This window comes from Eleutherodactylus coqui, chromosome 9, assembly GCF_035609145.1.
Source record: "Eleutherodactylus coqui strain aEleCoq1 chromosome 9, aEleCoq1.hap1, whole genome shotgun sequence".
In the NCBI taxonomy this organism is placed as follows: domain Eukaryota; kingdom Metazoa; phylum Chordata; class Amphibia; order Anura; family Eleutherodactylidae; genus Eleutherodactylus; species Eleutherodactylus coqui.
Window position 1 is genome coordinate 118,976,862 of NC_089845.1, and position 15,906 is coordinate 118,992,767.

A 15,906-nucleotide genomic window follows, 5' to 3' on the forward strand; every position below is an offset into this window, starting at 1 on the left:
ATCCATCAGATTTGGCAGAGATGCTAACGGTTGAGTATTTAGCCAATTAAGAGCAAGATGATCTTAGTTTGGTTTAACCAAGTTTGATTGTTGAAGTTTATAATGCAAAGTATAGGGTATACATTACATAAAGTTTGAGAATATTGAAGCAAACATATTAGAATTGCTTATATAAATGTGAATGTTTTATCATTTGTAACCATGACTTTAAGGCCCCCTGTGTGGGGATTATTGATGCATAAAAGGCATTCATATCAGAGTATGCTATTCTAATAAAAACTTTTTGAAACTAAAACCTGTGCCTCATGACACCAGATTAGATTACCTATTCCTGATGCAATGGGAGGGTTGCTATTGGCCTCTGGCTGGGCAGCATCCCTGGGACTACTATGGTGGTCACTATTACTACATGGGCCAATATAGGGCACACTTCTACTACTGGGGCTACTATGGGGGTCACTATTTCTACTCGGGCCAATATAGGGGACACTGCTACTACTGGGGCTACTATGGGGGTCATTATTTCTACTCGGGCCAATATAGGGGACACTGCTACTACTGGGGCTACTATGGGGGTCATTATTTCTACTCGGGCCAATATAGGGGACACTGCTACTACTGGGGCTACTATGGGGGTCACTATTACTACTGAGACTACTTTAGAGGTCACTATTGAAACTCATTCCCATGGATGTAATCACATTTCAGTTGTGCAAATGCGATGACCAAAAATAGCTTACACCCGCCCAAATTTTCGCCTGCTCTGGCGTGTCTTTAAATTCACAAATACGCTGCATATTTGCACATGCAAAAAAGATTGTAGACAGGCGCATTGAAATGGTGTGCAAATAAGTCTCCTGCATAATCAATGCATATTTGCACCCACCCATTCACTTCAATGGCTTATTGCAGTGTGTAATACGTCCCCGCAAGGTCATGTTGCATATTTTTCACGTGATTGTACATTGCGCAAAAAAATACGCTTCTGTGAACGAATCCATTGAAATCAATGGATTCTATTCACTGCGTATTACGTGCAGAAGACCGTTACAACGGGAAGTATAATCCGAGTATGATGGGCGACTTTTGCTGCTTCCTACAGAGGGAAAGTAATGTTTCTTCTAGGAGGAAGTCAAGATCCAAGCATCATTTTCGACCAAAAACAGTTGAATAGTAATATTACGGTGCGTCCAAACTGTTACCATCTTAAATAACGGAAATGGTTTGTTACTTGAAAATAGACGTGCTGCTAGTATTCAGTGTTACCAGTGGAATCAGCAGGTTTTAATTTTGCGGAAACATATCAATTACTTTCTGTTATAAATGTTTTTTAAAAATTAGTTGCACAGTGTAATTATATCCTTTTCTGGTATGTCTATAAATGTTGGTGGAGGGCACACAATGCGCATGCATGAAGAAGGGGGGAAAAGACCCCAAAACATTGCTTGGTTTGTTGGTGGTGTATGTCTGCATTCCACTTTTCTGTTTCCAAATCTGATCCCCAGGCATTCAGAGCATGATGGACTTTTGCCCACAGGGGTGAAGTTGGTTGCTTTGTTATATCTAAGGGTTCTTTCATACAAGTGTAGCGATTTTCAGATGGTTACATCACGGCCATAGCACGACTGAAAATCGCGTGAATGGGCTCACAAATCTCCCGTTTGTCTGCCTGTTCAGAGTCTGGTGAGTATACATCAAGCCCGACAGACCATCAGGCAGAGGGAGACAGTTTAGCTCCGTTAAACTGCCTCCCCCTTGCCGAGAGCTGGCGAGGGGGCGGAAAGGGGGAGGCAGTTTAGCAGAGGTGGAAGGAAATATCGCAGCGGGAGGTGGGAGGGAGGTGGAAGGGAGTTTAGCAGCGTATCTGCTAAACTTCCACCCCCTTCCCTCATTCTCTCTGCCCTTGACGGCTGTCTGCAGTGGGAGGGGGCAAAACGGGGCAGGAGCTAGTGTGCTAAGCTCCTGCCCCATCTCTGCCCCTTGGTGGCTGCCAGAAATGGGAAGGAGATGGGGCGGAAGTTTAGCAACTATCTCAAGCCCCATCCCGCCCCCTCCCATTACAGACATTGGCAAGGGGCAGAAAGGAGGAGGGAATGCAGTGGGAGTTTAGCAGACATGCTGCTGAACTCCTTCCCACCTCCCTTCTCTGGCAGCTCCCATAGGAATCTTTGGGAGCCGCCGCCGTATTCCGGCCAGAAGATAGTTCCTGAACTATCTTTTCTGACCAGCATAAAAATGCCTGGCCAAATTACACACCGTATTTACTGTCTTGACCTGCCGGACGCTTTTATGCCGCGAGAATACGTCCATCTGAACTTATGCATTGTAAACCAATCCATCAGATTGGCAGCGTATATCAACCGGGCATGAAAGCGCGGCCGGTATATCCTTGTGTGAATGAAGCCTAAGGCCTCTTGAGCAATGAATTACGTGCTTGTCAACAGGTGCGAGTGATGTGCTGCTCAATGTGCCCATAGATGTGCATGGAGATTCCTCTCTCCACGCACACAGATTTTATTTGCCGCCGCTACATGCCGAAAATAAAATCGCAGGGATGACTTCTAATTGCAGAAGTGCTGCGGATCCGCATCATTGCCTAGGGGAGATCTATACTGCGCTGGAGCGCCAGCGGCACATCTGCAGAAGAAGAAGATTTATCTGACAGGTACTCAGGGTCGCCGGCATCGGGCACGGGGGGGGGGGGGGGGGGGGGGAATTTCCCACACAGAATCCATGCGTGCTGTGTGCATGAGGCCTCATACTGTGAAGTATTTATAAAAGCAAATCAAAGAGATACAAAGTATCAGCCTGTTATATTCAAGTTGCAATTTGAGTGCAGGTCTGAACGCTGTCACTATGTGCTCGGTGTTTGTCAGATTCATCGGTCACATGTCCTGAGAATGGCTCAGGCCCATTTAAATTAATAGGAATAAGCTACTATACTAGGCGGAGCTGCTATACAATATATGGAGCTGTGTCTGAAATGTACTGAAGTGTCTGCGGTGCTCACTTAAGCACTGCAGTCACCTAAAACTGCTGATTGGTGGGGTCCAGAGCACAGACCCAACTGATAATGATGACCTGTCCTTAGGATAGGTCATTAACATCTTATGGCTCTTTTACATGGGTCGACAGTCATTTAAACGACTGTATGAGCGCTGCTGTCACCACTCTGGTCGTCACTGCTCGCACAGGGCATTTACACAGGAAGACTTCAGTGCTGGATCGCGGGCTCCTCGTCTGCTTCTCGCTTAATGTTTCACCTCCTATGTGAAGCGCTGAGCAGGGAGAGTTTATACGGGACAAGAAGCCAGCGAGCCATGTTCTCTCAACATCGCATGAGTGAAAACATCGCTATTGGGAAGGAAACCATTGTAAATCATTTGTTTCATAATCTGCTTTTTTTACTGACTCTGGCATCAGGCGAACAGCACACATTTTTCTCACCCGTTTGACACCACCCTATCAAACTGTGAATGAAAAGTGAACGATTTTTGTGTTTTTACATTGAATGATTATTGCTTAAATTCATTCGTTTAAACACTGATAATCGTTATGTGTAAACAGGCCATTAGTCTCAGAAAATCCCTTTAAATTGCTGGAAAAGGTCCCATCAATAAGGCTTATTAAGGTAATATCTATATTGGTGCATAATGACCAATGTGGTTTAATGTCGGGTAAATCAATTAGGGGTAATCTTCAGTATTGTTTCTGAACCTGCAAGTCGACCAATGTCATAAATGTGACCATTCAGTTCTCTTACTTGATGCCTCGAGTGGAAGGATTTTTTGGTTCTGCTTTAGAGATTTGGCTCTGGTTATGATTCCACATCCTGAAATACATAACTATACACTGACTTGCATGCCGCGATCATGATTAACTGAGAATTTATGCCTGCTTTAATTTAATTAGAGGGACATGTCAGAGCTGCCCTTATCTATTTTGTTATTTGCTTTGGCTATTGAACCCCACGCCTTGATTATTAGAGGGGAGAATAGGATAGACGGCATTAGATATGGTCAGAACCAAGAAAGGTTTCCCTCTATGCTTATAGGTAGGAATCATCTCTTCCACTATCTCTATCATAATTAGTAGTTGTTTTATTTTTTCAAATCTGACTTTTTTCTGGCCTATCAGAGCATTGGCAGAAATCTGTCTTGTCTTATCCTGATTCTGCTACATTCCCTTCCCGGATGTTTCCCTACAAGATGGGGGAGATGGTTCTCTGGACGGTTCAGAATTCATCAGCACTGAAGGATCGCCCTTGTGAAAATGACGCAGCTGCTGCAAGTGACCTTTATCATTACAAACAGTTCCAATCCGAACCGCAAAGAAACTCCACCATACCTTACCTTACACAAGGATGACCATCTGAAAGCCATATTCCTGAACCCTCCGCTGCTGTGTTACAGGCAACCTCCAAATTTCAGGAACCTTATAATCAGGAGTGCATTGCCCTCTGACACACAAAAAGGAACTTATCCCTGTAATGTAAGGAGCTGCAAGACCTGCTCACATGTACTGACTGCGGACAGGATACGGGTCCCCAACACACAGCAGGACTATAAGATCCCAGGGACATTCACATGTTCCACATCCAATGTTGTGTACCTGATCATGTGCAGTAAATGTCCTGTTGGGGGGCTTTATGTTGAGAAACAGGGCAAAAACTGAAAGCAAGGATGAGATCTCATCGCCACACGATTATTCAGAGAAAGACAGAATTACCTGTGGCCAAATACTTTTCTAATCTTAGAGATATGAGAGTTTTGATATTGAAGGGTGGTTTCAAGTCACAAAGCCATAGAAGAATTTGGGAATATAAATTCATAACAACTTTTGACACTCTGAATAGTGGGTTAAATTATTCACAAGGATTTATGGGTGAATGAGAGGTGTGAGACATCTATAGCACAGATAAGACTGCTAGCCTGTTTAAAACCCCCCACCAACAGTAATTCAGGGACCATAAACTTTCACTCCCTTATCAGTGTCTAGTTAAAAATTTGTGTGTACCTCTTGTAGCATTCCTAGCCTGAGAGCCCCCAACAGTAATTCAGGGACCATAAAACTTTCACTCCCTTATCAGTGCCTAGTCTAAAAAGTTTGTTTCTGTTGCAGTATTCCTTTGCAGTGCAAACCAATCACATCCATATCTGTGCCTTGTCACAAGTATGTATGTTATAAGTGTGTATAAATATGCATGCCTCTTCGGATCTATTCCATTTTAGCCTGAAGAAGAACCCTGCGTTGGTTCGCAAGCTCGCATTAAAGGGGTTGTCCCGCGAAACAAAGTGGGTCTATACACTTCTGTATGGCCATATTAATGCACTTTGTAATGTACATTGTGCATTAATTATGAGCCATACAGAAGTTATCAGAAATTTTTCACTTACCTGTTCCGTTGCTGGCGTCCTCGTTTCCATGGAGCCGTCTAATTTTCAGCGTCTAATGGCCAAATTAGACGCGCTTGCGCAGTCCGGATCTTCTTCTTTTCTCAATGGGGCTCCGTGTAGCTCCGCCCCGTCACGTGCCGATTCCAGCCAATCAGGAGGCTGGAATCGGCAATGGACCGCACAGAAGCCCTGCGGTCCACCGAGGGAGAAGATCCCGGCGGCCATCTTCAGCAGGTAAGTAAGAAGTCACCGGAGCGCGGGGATTCAGGTAAGCGCTGTCCGGTGTTCTTGTTTAACCCCTGCATCGGGGTTGTCTCGCGCCGAACGGGGGGGCTGTTGAAAAAAAAAAAACCGTTTCGGCGCGGGACAACCCCTTTAACATCATGTATTTTTGTTAGCCATTGAAAGGTATCATATCTACAAGATTACGTGATTTCTCTTGCTGGGAACAATCACATTTTGCTCTACTAGCTAACAAGGTACAAAACCTTTGTTTTCATTATACTTTAATATGAAGACATTCAAGAAGGATAAGCTAGGGATGCAAAGGCTTTTATATTGAGACAATAGTGACACCTACTGGGTAGAAGTAGATATTACAGAAGTGTTGCTGTATGTTTTTCATTACAATGTATCAACTTTTTATTTTCTATTTTAAAATATCCTGTTCTATTTGTAAACCTCATTCTGTTTTAAAAGATATGTCACCATGTTTTAGAAGCCCTCCAAATGTGTCTATATATGGATAGCAATAAACAGAGAAGTTGAGCAAACATTTTCATGCATTCATGCTTCTCATCAGGGCTCATTCACATATGGGCTTATTGTCACCACAAGGCATGTAAGTGTAAAACTCCTCCATGTATGTATGTATAAATAAAACTATATATATATATCGATGTATGTATAGAGTGTTCATACAGAGATTTTTCACTATGCCGGGGGATTCAGTCTGGAGTGTCTGTCACAGATGCAGAAAATAGAATTGTGATCGAACCTCCGAACGGAATCATTTATTTGCGTTGGTGAAACAAACATAATTTAGTTTCTATTTGGCAAGAGTTCTGTTGTAAGAAGGACACCAAAGTGGTGCTCATTTCACTAATGACAGTGAACAGTTCCAATTGGAATCAATGATTTGTATGGACATACTGAGCCTTTATTATATGAGATATTCATTCTGAAGCGGTTACTTATGCTCTTTATTCCTCCTATAATACCTCCCTCCCTGCCTGGTCTAGGTGAGTTCAAAATATATATTTTTCCTATTTTCCTCCTCTAAAACCTAGGTGCGTTTTATAGACTGAACAATACGGTATATAGTCTATATAAATTTGGAATTTCTGTAATCATGCTGATCCAGAGAATAACACTGGAATGTTTTATGGCATGGTGAACACCAATAAAACAAAACCCAAAGAACAATAGTAGAATTCCTATTTTTATCACCTTAAATTTTTTTTTAACCCTTTCCAATCTACTGTCTGACATCTAAAGACATTCTGATTGAAGGCTGTACAGCTCCGATGTCGGAAGACGTCCGAGAGGGTATCCTTAAAGTATGAGCAGAAAATAGAGATGGAGGGGAGCTGCTACCGTTAAAAATTTCCTTCTTTATTGAATAAAATAAAGCATACAGCTCACAAGTGCACGCTGAACGCGTTTCGGCAAAAGCCTTTGTCAACAGCCTTCAAGTAAATTACTGGCCGTTCTGTTGTCAGGGGCCTCTGAAGCATGTCACATACCGCAGTACTGTCTCTAGCCAGCAGATGGCGCCATTGTATAATGGCAGAAAGAGAAAGCCCCCTAGGAAACCCTGAATCTAAAATTGGATTGCAATGGGTTAATACAGGTTTTAGAAAACATTATATATATCCCTAAAGTAGTGTCATTAATAAATACAGCTTGTTCTGAAAAAAACAAGCCCTCATCTGGTTATGTCGACAAAAAAATAAAGAGCTTATGGGTATTTCAATACAACAATGAAAAAACAAATGATAGAGCTTGGTTATTAAGGTGCTGTCACAAGGGAGTTACAGCTCTACTTTGATAGTATTTTACGGCATGACTCCTGGTGATGGTCAGACTGGTATAAAGCAGCATTTATTAAAACCTAACTGACAAACTAAAAATGCTTTTCTGTGTAATATTGCATTTCGGAATGTAATGCAGGTGCGGATGTTGTAATGGGGTGCAGCAAAACAAAAACTTTTACTTCTCTACATAAACTATTCCTTCACTCCACAGGAGGGTATAAACTTTTAACATAGCAAACATTGTCCTGGCCATATGACGCCTTCATCACGGCTGGGAATGGGACATCTTCCACCCATCATCTTGGAAAGGCTTATCTTTGGTGTTACCAGCATTCATTGGAACCTCTGGAGTTGTTCATTAATCTAGTGGAGAAGTGAATGATCCGTTAGACGACATCTAGTCATCCTTCATTATCAGAAGCGCAGCTTGTATCTGGAAAAAAATCATAGCAGGCGCTGATGTTCCTGAATTGTACATTTCATAGTAGAGAGATGATTTCCTAGATTGTCACCATCTTCTTTACTCTCTAATAGGATCTCAGATGAGGAAGAGGAGATACAATGGGTCTTACTGGACTTTGAGGAACCCGATGATGGTGATGCTATTAAGGAAAATTTGAAGAAATCTTGGATGAGATACATCTATCTCCCTGTAGGATCCCTGCAGTAGTGCCTTTTAGATTTTTTTTTCTTTATAAATATCGTTTTCTTGACCTCTAACTGTCATATTTATTTTTTTTACTTCTTGCACAGATGGCTACAGAACATTAAGAAGAAAGTTGTTTTTTTAGTAATTTTCTTCTAAGATAATGACCCTATCTCTCTAGTGTTACATCTATGGGTCTTCCCTGTATAGTGATAGAGGAGTATTCCTGGGGGAGCACTAATATGTCCACATAGAGTACAATCATCCCCTATAATCTATGGGAATACGTATAAAACCCCAAACTTCTGCCCCTGGTTATCTAGCACACTATATAGAGGATATATTTGGTAAGTTCTGTCTCTTCCATTAGAACTGGTTCTAGAATTTCTTTTCCAGGGCAAAAGAATTTGGATATACCGGAAGCACGTAGAAATAGCAGGATTCTAATCCTACTGATACAGATAATACTCTGTAAATTATTCCTGTTATTGGAATTCCTGCCAATATATATGTATGTAAGAAGATGAGGAAGAACAAGGAGCAGGCCAATCTAGTAATACGGAACAAGAAACTTCATTCAAGTAGAGGACACAGAGATAGAATAAGAAACTGGATCTGACACCATTAGTAAGTATAGAATCATCGACAATGGCTTATTGTATACAGACACCATATATGTATTACACATTGCAGATATTTAATTGACAATTGATGTTGTTGTTAGCCGTTTAGTCATTCACAACGCTCGCTGACCCTAAGGGTGCGTTCACACGAACGTATATCGGCTTGGTTTTCACGCTGAGCCGATATACGTCCTCGTGTGCAGGGGGGGAGGATGGAAGAACCAGGGGCAGGAACTGAGGCTCCCGCCCCCTCTCCGCCCCTCTGCACTATTTGCAATGAGAGGAGGTGGGACGGGGGCGGGGCTAAGGTTCCGCGAATTAGCCCCGCCCCGTCCCGCCTCTCCCCATTGCAAATAGTGCAGAGGGGCAGAGAGGAGGCAGAGAGGGGGCGGGAGCTCAGTTCCTGCCCCTGGCTCTTCCATCCCCCCCCCCCCTGCACACGAGGAGGACGTATATCGGCTCGGCGTGAAAACCGAGCCGATATACGTTCATGTGAATGCAATAAAGGCGAGCTCCCTCCATGTTTTTCGGTTTTGAACTGCCTCTTTCAGTTGGTTGATATCCATGCCAGTATCAGCTCTGACAGTATCAGCCATCGTGTTCTTTGGCGGTCAGGTCTTCTTTTGCCACTAATCTGTCCAAGCATTATAGATTTTTTCTAGTGACTCTGCTCGCATAACATGGCTAAAATCCGTGAGTCTGAGTCCGGTCATCTTCCCCTCCAGTGATATATCAGGTCTTATACGATTCAGGATTTCTCTGTTTGTTCCTCTCTTCGTCCAGAGTATACGCAGCAGCTTTCACCAGCACCACAGCTCAAACGCATCAATCCTGCTATCAGCTTTTTTCGCAGTGCAGCTTTCACATCCATACATGGCTATGGGGAAATGTTGTTTTGCACTATCCTGCATTTAGTTGCTATACCGATATCCCTACTTTTCCAGATATAGATTCTCCATCCTGGACAATTTTCGAACCAAGCAAGATGAAGTCTCTCACGTATTCTATGGCCTCATTGATTATGATTTGAATTTGGCCATTTTTTTGCAGTTGTCATAATTTTAGTCTTCTTTATATTCAGGTAGAGGCCAATTTTTTTTTACTTTCAGTTTAATCTTCCATATCAGCTGCTTCAGACTTGCTTCTGTTTCTACAAGCAGAGTTGTGTCATCCGCACAACAGAGATTGTTGGTTTTTTTCCACCAATTTTCACCCCAAGTTCTCTATATACCTCACGCTGTGTTGGGTTTAAACTGACCCCCATCAATAATCCTAATGTTAAAGGGAATTTCAAACAGGCTGAGAAGGGTGCAACATAAACTAAGCAATACTCACCGGTTAGAAATTCCCCGGGTCCAGCGGCTGCAGGCACATGCTGTTCATTGTGCATGCAAATGCTCAGCCAATCACAGGCTTCAGTGGTAATTTTGCCACAAATGACACAGGCCCATTAAACACTGGAATTGGCCAAGCATTCACATGACCAATAAACAGCAGGTAGGGACCGCTGAAGAAACTTACTAGACCAAAGTGACTGCTGGACCCAACTTGGGAATTTCTGATTGCTGAGTAATGATTAGTCTATTTTGGGACTTCACTAGCCCTTAGACCCCCTCCCCCAGTGTCATACAATCCCTATAATAGTAATAATCTATATTGACATATTTTCTTTCTTAGGATCACACAAGCACCTCTTAAGGCCCATTAACACGCAACGATTATTGCTCAAACGAGGTCTTTTGAGAGGATAAGCGTTGCGTCTAAATCCTACCATCATTTACTTTTCAGCTAAACGATGATTTTTAGGTCAGCATAAAATCCATCATTTGGCGGGAGAGCTGATCGCAGGGACCACAAACTGTGTTCTCCATGGAAGTGCTGATTACATTGTATTCAGCTTGCTATCCCCTGGCAGAACAAAGGAGCTGTATGCAGACCACATGCTGTTTTCTGCATACAGCAACCAGAGGCTCATTTACATATAAATGAAGGTAATAAGCTGCTAATAGGCATTAGTGCCCATTAGCAGCTCATGCAAAATGATCGCTCAAACTATCAATCTCCCTATCTTTTGAACACATTTTGAGCGATCATCTTTGCGTGTAAATGGGCCTTTAGTTACAACTAGGACCTTGGTAGTAGTAATGGCTACATTTGTCAATGTGATGCTCAGACTATCCATCTTTTCCAGTGGCAATATGGGGAGAGTGGTAGTCCAAGGCTGCTCTCACACATGCGTTCACAAAATGCAGTGTTCAAAAATCACGGCATTTTACAGCGATTTCGAGCGTTGTTTCTGAATGCACTGGACAGCATTTGACGGTAGTTTTTAACGCACCCCATCATTGTGATGGGTGAGGAGGTGCATTAAAAAATGCTAAAACACGTGAAAATAGAGCAGACAGCGCTTGAAAGTAGTGGTGTTAGAAACGGTTTTGCTGTCTACATGTTGAGGGATGTGGTGCAGAAGGATAGGCAAGACTAGACTGACTAGAATTCTCTTACTGATAGTGTTGCCTGGACTTTATACCGCTTTGATAAAGCAGTACTTGCACTAACAAGAAATATTGGAGATAAGCCACCGAGTCGCCCAGTTTAACTTTCCTTCCAGAGTTTCAAATCAAGAATTGAGACTCTGGATTAGACAGTGAAGACCTGGAGCGGCACTGACACCAGCCACACAAGCAAGACGACACGAGTGTAGGCATATGAATGTTTATAAACAGAAGGTAAAACGTAAACGAGATATGATGCATTCATATACAAATATACAGCAGCAACTGGCAGCCATTAACAGAAATCCATAGCAACGTGCTACATAACGTGTCCTGAAAAATACTGTCTCAAGTACTTGGAATACAAGCTCAAACCTTTGGTGCGAGGGCCATGCACATTCTCCGTTCGTTATTTCTGCCAAATTACATACAAATCAAACAGGAAAAAGTTGTGACATGTTTTATCAGTCTGTCCACGCTTACAAAGGTGGCATTCGCAGCGGATTTAGCATTTGGATTTTCTGCATGGAAACTCTGCAGCATTTACAACAGCGCGGCGGTGGAGACTTTCAAAATCTGGTCCACACACAGCAGGGAATGGGGAAGCGCACCAAGGCCTCCAGCAGACTGGTATATATGGGTAGGTGTGCGGTCTGTGTTAATTCACAGGTAGCACATGGACCCATCTTAGAACTATGCAAAAAACACGCAGAAACTCGTTGCATGTCCTATTCCTGTCCGCATCACGGAAAAGAACTAGGACATGCAAATGTATGTCAGTGTATGGGAAGCCTGTATATTGGACAGCACAGGCGGGAGTCCGATGCAAGTTGCTCCCAAACCTCTCGGGTGCAACACACAAAAACAGTAAGTGTGCGCCCAGCTTTATTCAGTGCGGAAATTGTCCTACAGTGCCGATTTTAATGGAGAGCCTAAAACTTGCATAAAAATACGCAGTTTAATGCAGAAATGTTACAGATCTGCAGAACAAAAAAAAAAAAGTTTGGATCGGTGGCTGTCATTTTTTTTTTAATACATAGAAAACTAAGAAATCAAAACCACAGCAAAAAAAAATTCACAAATGTGCTAAATCCACAATAGTAGCAATGGATTTGGTTTGCCGATTTTCCGTGTTGGAATACTGCAGAACTCCAGTATGGTAAATCCGCCCCATGTGAGCATGCCCTTCGATATAACTTGAGGCTACAGAAAGTCAAAACTCTGCCACTAAGCCCCCTCCTCACATGGCAGACTCTCATACTACAGAGTACCATGCTCTCAAAGGTGCAGTATAAGGAGTGATACTTAAAAGGGGTTTAACACAATTAGGTGATAAATTGTTGATCGTGGGGGTCTCACAACGGAAACCTGCACCAATCTCTAGAATGTGGGTCCCGTGCCCTCTTCCCCCATCATCCTCATTATGGGGTTAAAGCAACCCACACAGCGAGACTGCAGCTGAATGGACCGCTAGTCGCACAAGCGAAAAAGTGCTCTATTCACTTTTAATGGGAATGTGGAGATAGCTGAGTGGCTATTTCAATGATCCCATTGAAATGAATGGAGTGCCGACCATGCATGCTCAGCCAGCACTCCATTCATAGGGATGTCCGTGTGCGGCGAGAAGCAACCCACACAACCCTCTAGATAGGGGTTAACTTGCAATTGTGGTACAGCCTCTTTAAGGCAAGAATAGCGCACTAATACATTATAATATGTCACATTTTTTCCTGTTGGCTTCTGGATGAGTTTGTCAGAAAACACCTCCATACCAAAATCGGGGAAATACAGAGGCACAGCTGAGCCCCTTTTATGGATGCCCTATAGTGGGGCTGTGATACGGCCATGTGCATAAAGCCTTATAGATATTTATTGATGTTAACTTAGGAATTCATCATAGACAACACGCTGACAAAGTGACACGCTAAATCATATTCCCCATTTGCATAGCGTATGTTGGCGGCAAACTTGAAGTCCCCTTAGACTGTCTGTCAGCACATTAGAATATAAAGGCGTTTTCCAGTCAAAAATACAACTGATGATCTATTATCAGGATAGGTCGCTATCGGGACCCCGACCAATCAGCCGAGGTCGGAGGGGAAGCCTCCACGCCGACCTCCCAGGTAGTGTCCGGCGCTTGTACCTGTAGGCACGGCTCTCACTGAAATTAATGAAAGCCGTGCTTGCAGTTACCAGCGCCGGCCACTACATCCTGGTTTTTCTTTGACCGGAAAACCCCTTTAAGCCCTGGATGCTGTGGAAATCTATACCTCAATAGTCAATTTTGCAAATCTGTACTGGAGAGAGGTTAGGTTCCTAACTAGCACAAGGCCAGTCTTGTCTTGAGGTTGATCAGTTAACATGTGTGCTAGTCCCGTAAAACTAACAAAGCCTAAAGCATCTCCATAACCCATTGCCAGGGAGAAATCTCCTTGGGTGACATAACCTAGAAGAGTTCTGCTGCAGTGACTGGTGACCTCGGGTAGAGGACTAGGCCAGAGCCCCAGCGTTAGATCATCATTACAGGAGGCCTCTTCTACACTACCGTTTTTCGCTGCATCCTTGTTTTTTTTGGCTTTCTTTTTGTCCTTCTTAAATTTCAATACTTGCTTCTTAAAGCGATCTCCATGTTTGGGCTCCAGAGGACCTGGGAAGGACTTGTCTTGTTGCAGGTGAAGCAAGTCCTCTTCAGATGGACTACAGATCAAGGCGTGGAGCTCAGGACTCCCTTTTGCCAACATAGAAAGCCTGACCCACACCAAAGACCTTGGGAAGTCTCTCAGAACAGAGCCAACCAGATGAGATAATTGTTGAGAACGGTCACTTGGTCCTTTTCTTCCATGACTTACGGGGGCAACAAGGGCAGAGAGGTTCTGCAGGATCTTTTTATTCCTAGAAGGAAAAAATATATAAAAACCCCAACATGGAGTGGTCTGTGAGTCGATGTAATAATTGAGGTAGTCATACAAAATTCAAAAGTTGCAAGTGACTTTTTATGAAAAAAATTGATTGAGCTATATATTAATTTTTTCCATAAAGAGTCACTTGCAACTTTATTATGGAAAAAATACATAAAAGTCAGAGAAAATGTTCGGTTAGAAACTTTTTCAGCAGTTCTTTACAACTTTCATCCCCACAATCATGGTAATGCTGCCATTCTCCAGAAAGTTGTGGGCAGTTATTGCACTGCACCCCAAGCCTAAAACAGATATTTTTGGTATAACTTACCGTAAAATCTCTTTCTCGTCGCGTTCATTGGGGGCCACAGCCTAGACCATGGGATATAGCCACTGCCCTAGGAGGCGACACTAAGCAAAAAAGTGTTAGCTCCTCCCTACCTGGCTATATCCCCCCTGCAGGCACTCAGCTAATTAGTCTGTCTGCAAGCAGTAGGAAGCCAGTGGGAGTAAGATTATACATATTATGTTTTATACATACCAAAAACTCTTGGCACAATTTTCTGCCGAACCATGACCGAAGAACAGAAAGTTCCAGCAACCGCCTAAATAAACAAGGGGTGGGTGCTGTGGCCCCCCAATGAACGCGACGAGAAAGAGATTTTACGGTAAGTTATACCAAAAATATCTGTTTCTCGTCCGTATCATTGGGGGCCACAGCCTAGACCATGGGACGTCCACAAGCAGTCCCGAAAACAATATATTGGGTGGGCATTCAAAGTTCGGCTGTGCGGTCAACGACCGCCGCCTGCAAGATCTTCCGGCCAAGAGCGGCGTCAGATGATGCAGCTGTGTGGACCTTATGAAATTTTGAGAACATATGTAAGGAAGTCCAGGTGGCTGCCTTACCCTCCTGAAGGGCTGAGGCTCCGTGACGGACTGCCCGGTAAGCCCCTACCGCCCGTGTGGAGTGGGCCGTAACCCGAAATGGCGGCGAGCGCCCTGAGGTGCGATACGTCTCTGTTATCAGGGACCTTATCCATTTGGATAGGGTGACTTGAGGCTGCCAAGCCCCTTCGGGTCCCCTCCGGAATAACGAAGAGGGTGTCGGTCCTACGAAACGCCTGTGTTCTTTTCACATAGATCCTCAGCGCCCTTACTACATCCAGGTGGTGCAGCATTTTTTCCTTTTTGTGTACTGGATCTGGACAAAACGAAGGCAAGACAATTTTCTTCATTAGTATGAAACTGATACCACCTTTGGTAGAAAATCGGGTGATGGCCTCAGCACCACTTTGTCCTGGTGGACGGTCATATATGGCGCCTGCATAGCCAAAGCCGCCAGCTCCGAGACCCTACGGATTGCCGTAATGGCGACGAGGAATACCACCTTCCAGGTCAGTAGTCGCATAGAAATCTCCTTCAGCGGCTCAAACGGCTGGCCCGTCATAGTGTCGAACACGAAATTAAGGTCCCAAGTTTGGACTGGGGGTTTAAACGGGGGTGTCGTATGGGCGACTCCTTGCAGGAATGTACGTACTGCCATCCTCTTTGCGATTGGCTTTTGGAACAGTACCGTTAATGCCGACACCTGTCCCCTCAGTGAGCCTACCCTCAATCCTACCTCGAGGCCTGATTGTAGGGATGCAAGAATTCTGGCCCCGACAATTGCATCGGTTGTACCCGCCCCTCCTCACACAGGTGAAGAGGCGCTTCTCAGACTCTATAATAAACTGCCGATGAGGCTAGTTTTCTGGCCCGTATCATAGTCTGGATAACCTTCCCCGAATAACCTTTCCTCCTCCACACCTCG

General features: G+C 43.8%; 1 protein-coding gene across 2 annotated transcripts in view; it reads right to left on the bottom strand.

The window, feature by feature from the left end:
• Positions 1 to 11,402: 11,402 nt before the first annotated feature.
• POP1 (POP1 homolog, ribonuclease P/MRP subunit) overlaps positions 11,403 to 15,906 on the bottom strand; it is a 35,074-nt gene continuing 30,570 nt past the window's right edge. For both annotated transcript variants that reach the window (XM_066578401.1, XM_066578402.1), the window contains one exon: positions 11,403 to 14,088. In XM_066578401.1, the coding sequence (XP_066434498.1) occupies positions 13,461 to 14,088 (628 nt within the window). In that variant the 3' untranslated portion in view covers positions 11,403 to 13,460. The remainder of the gene's footprint in view (positions 14,089 to 15,906) is intronic.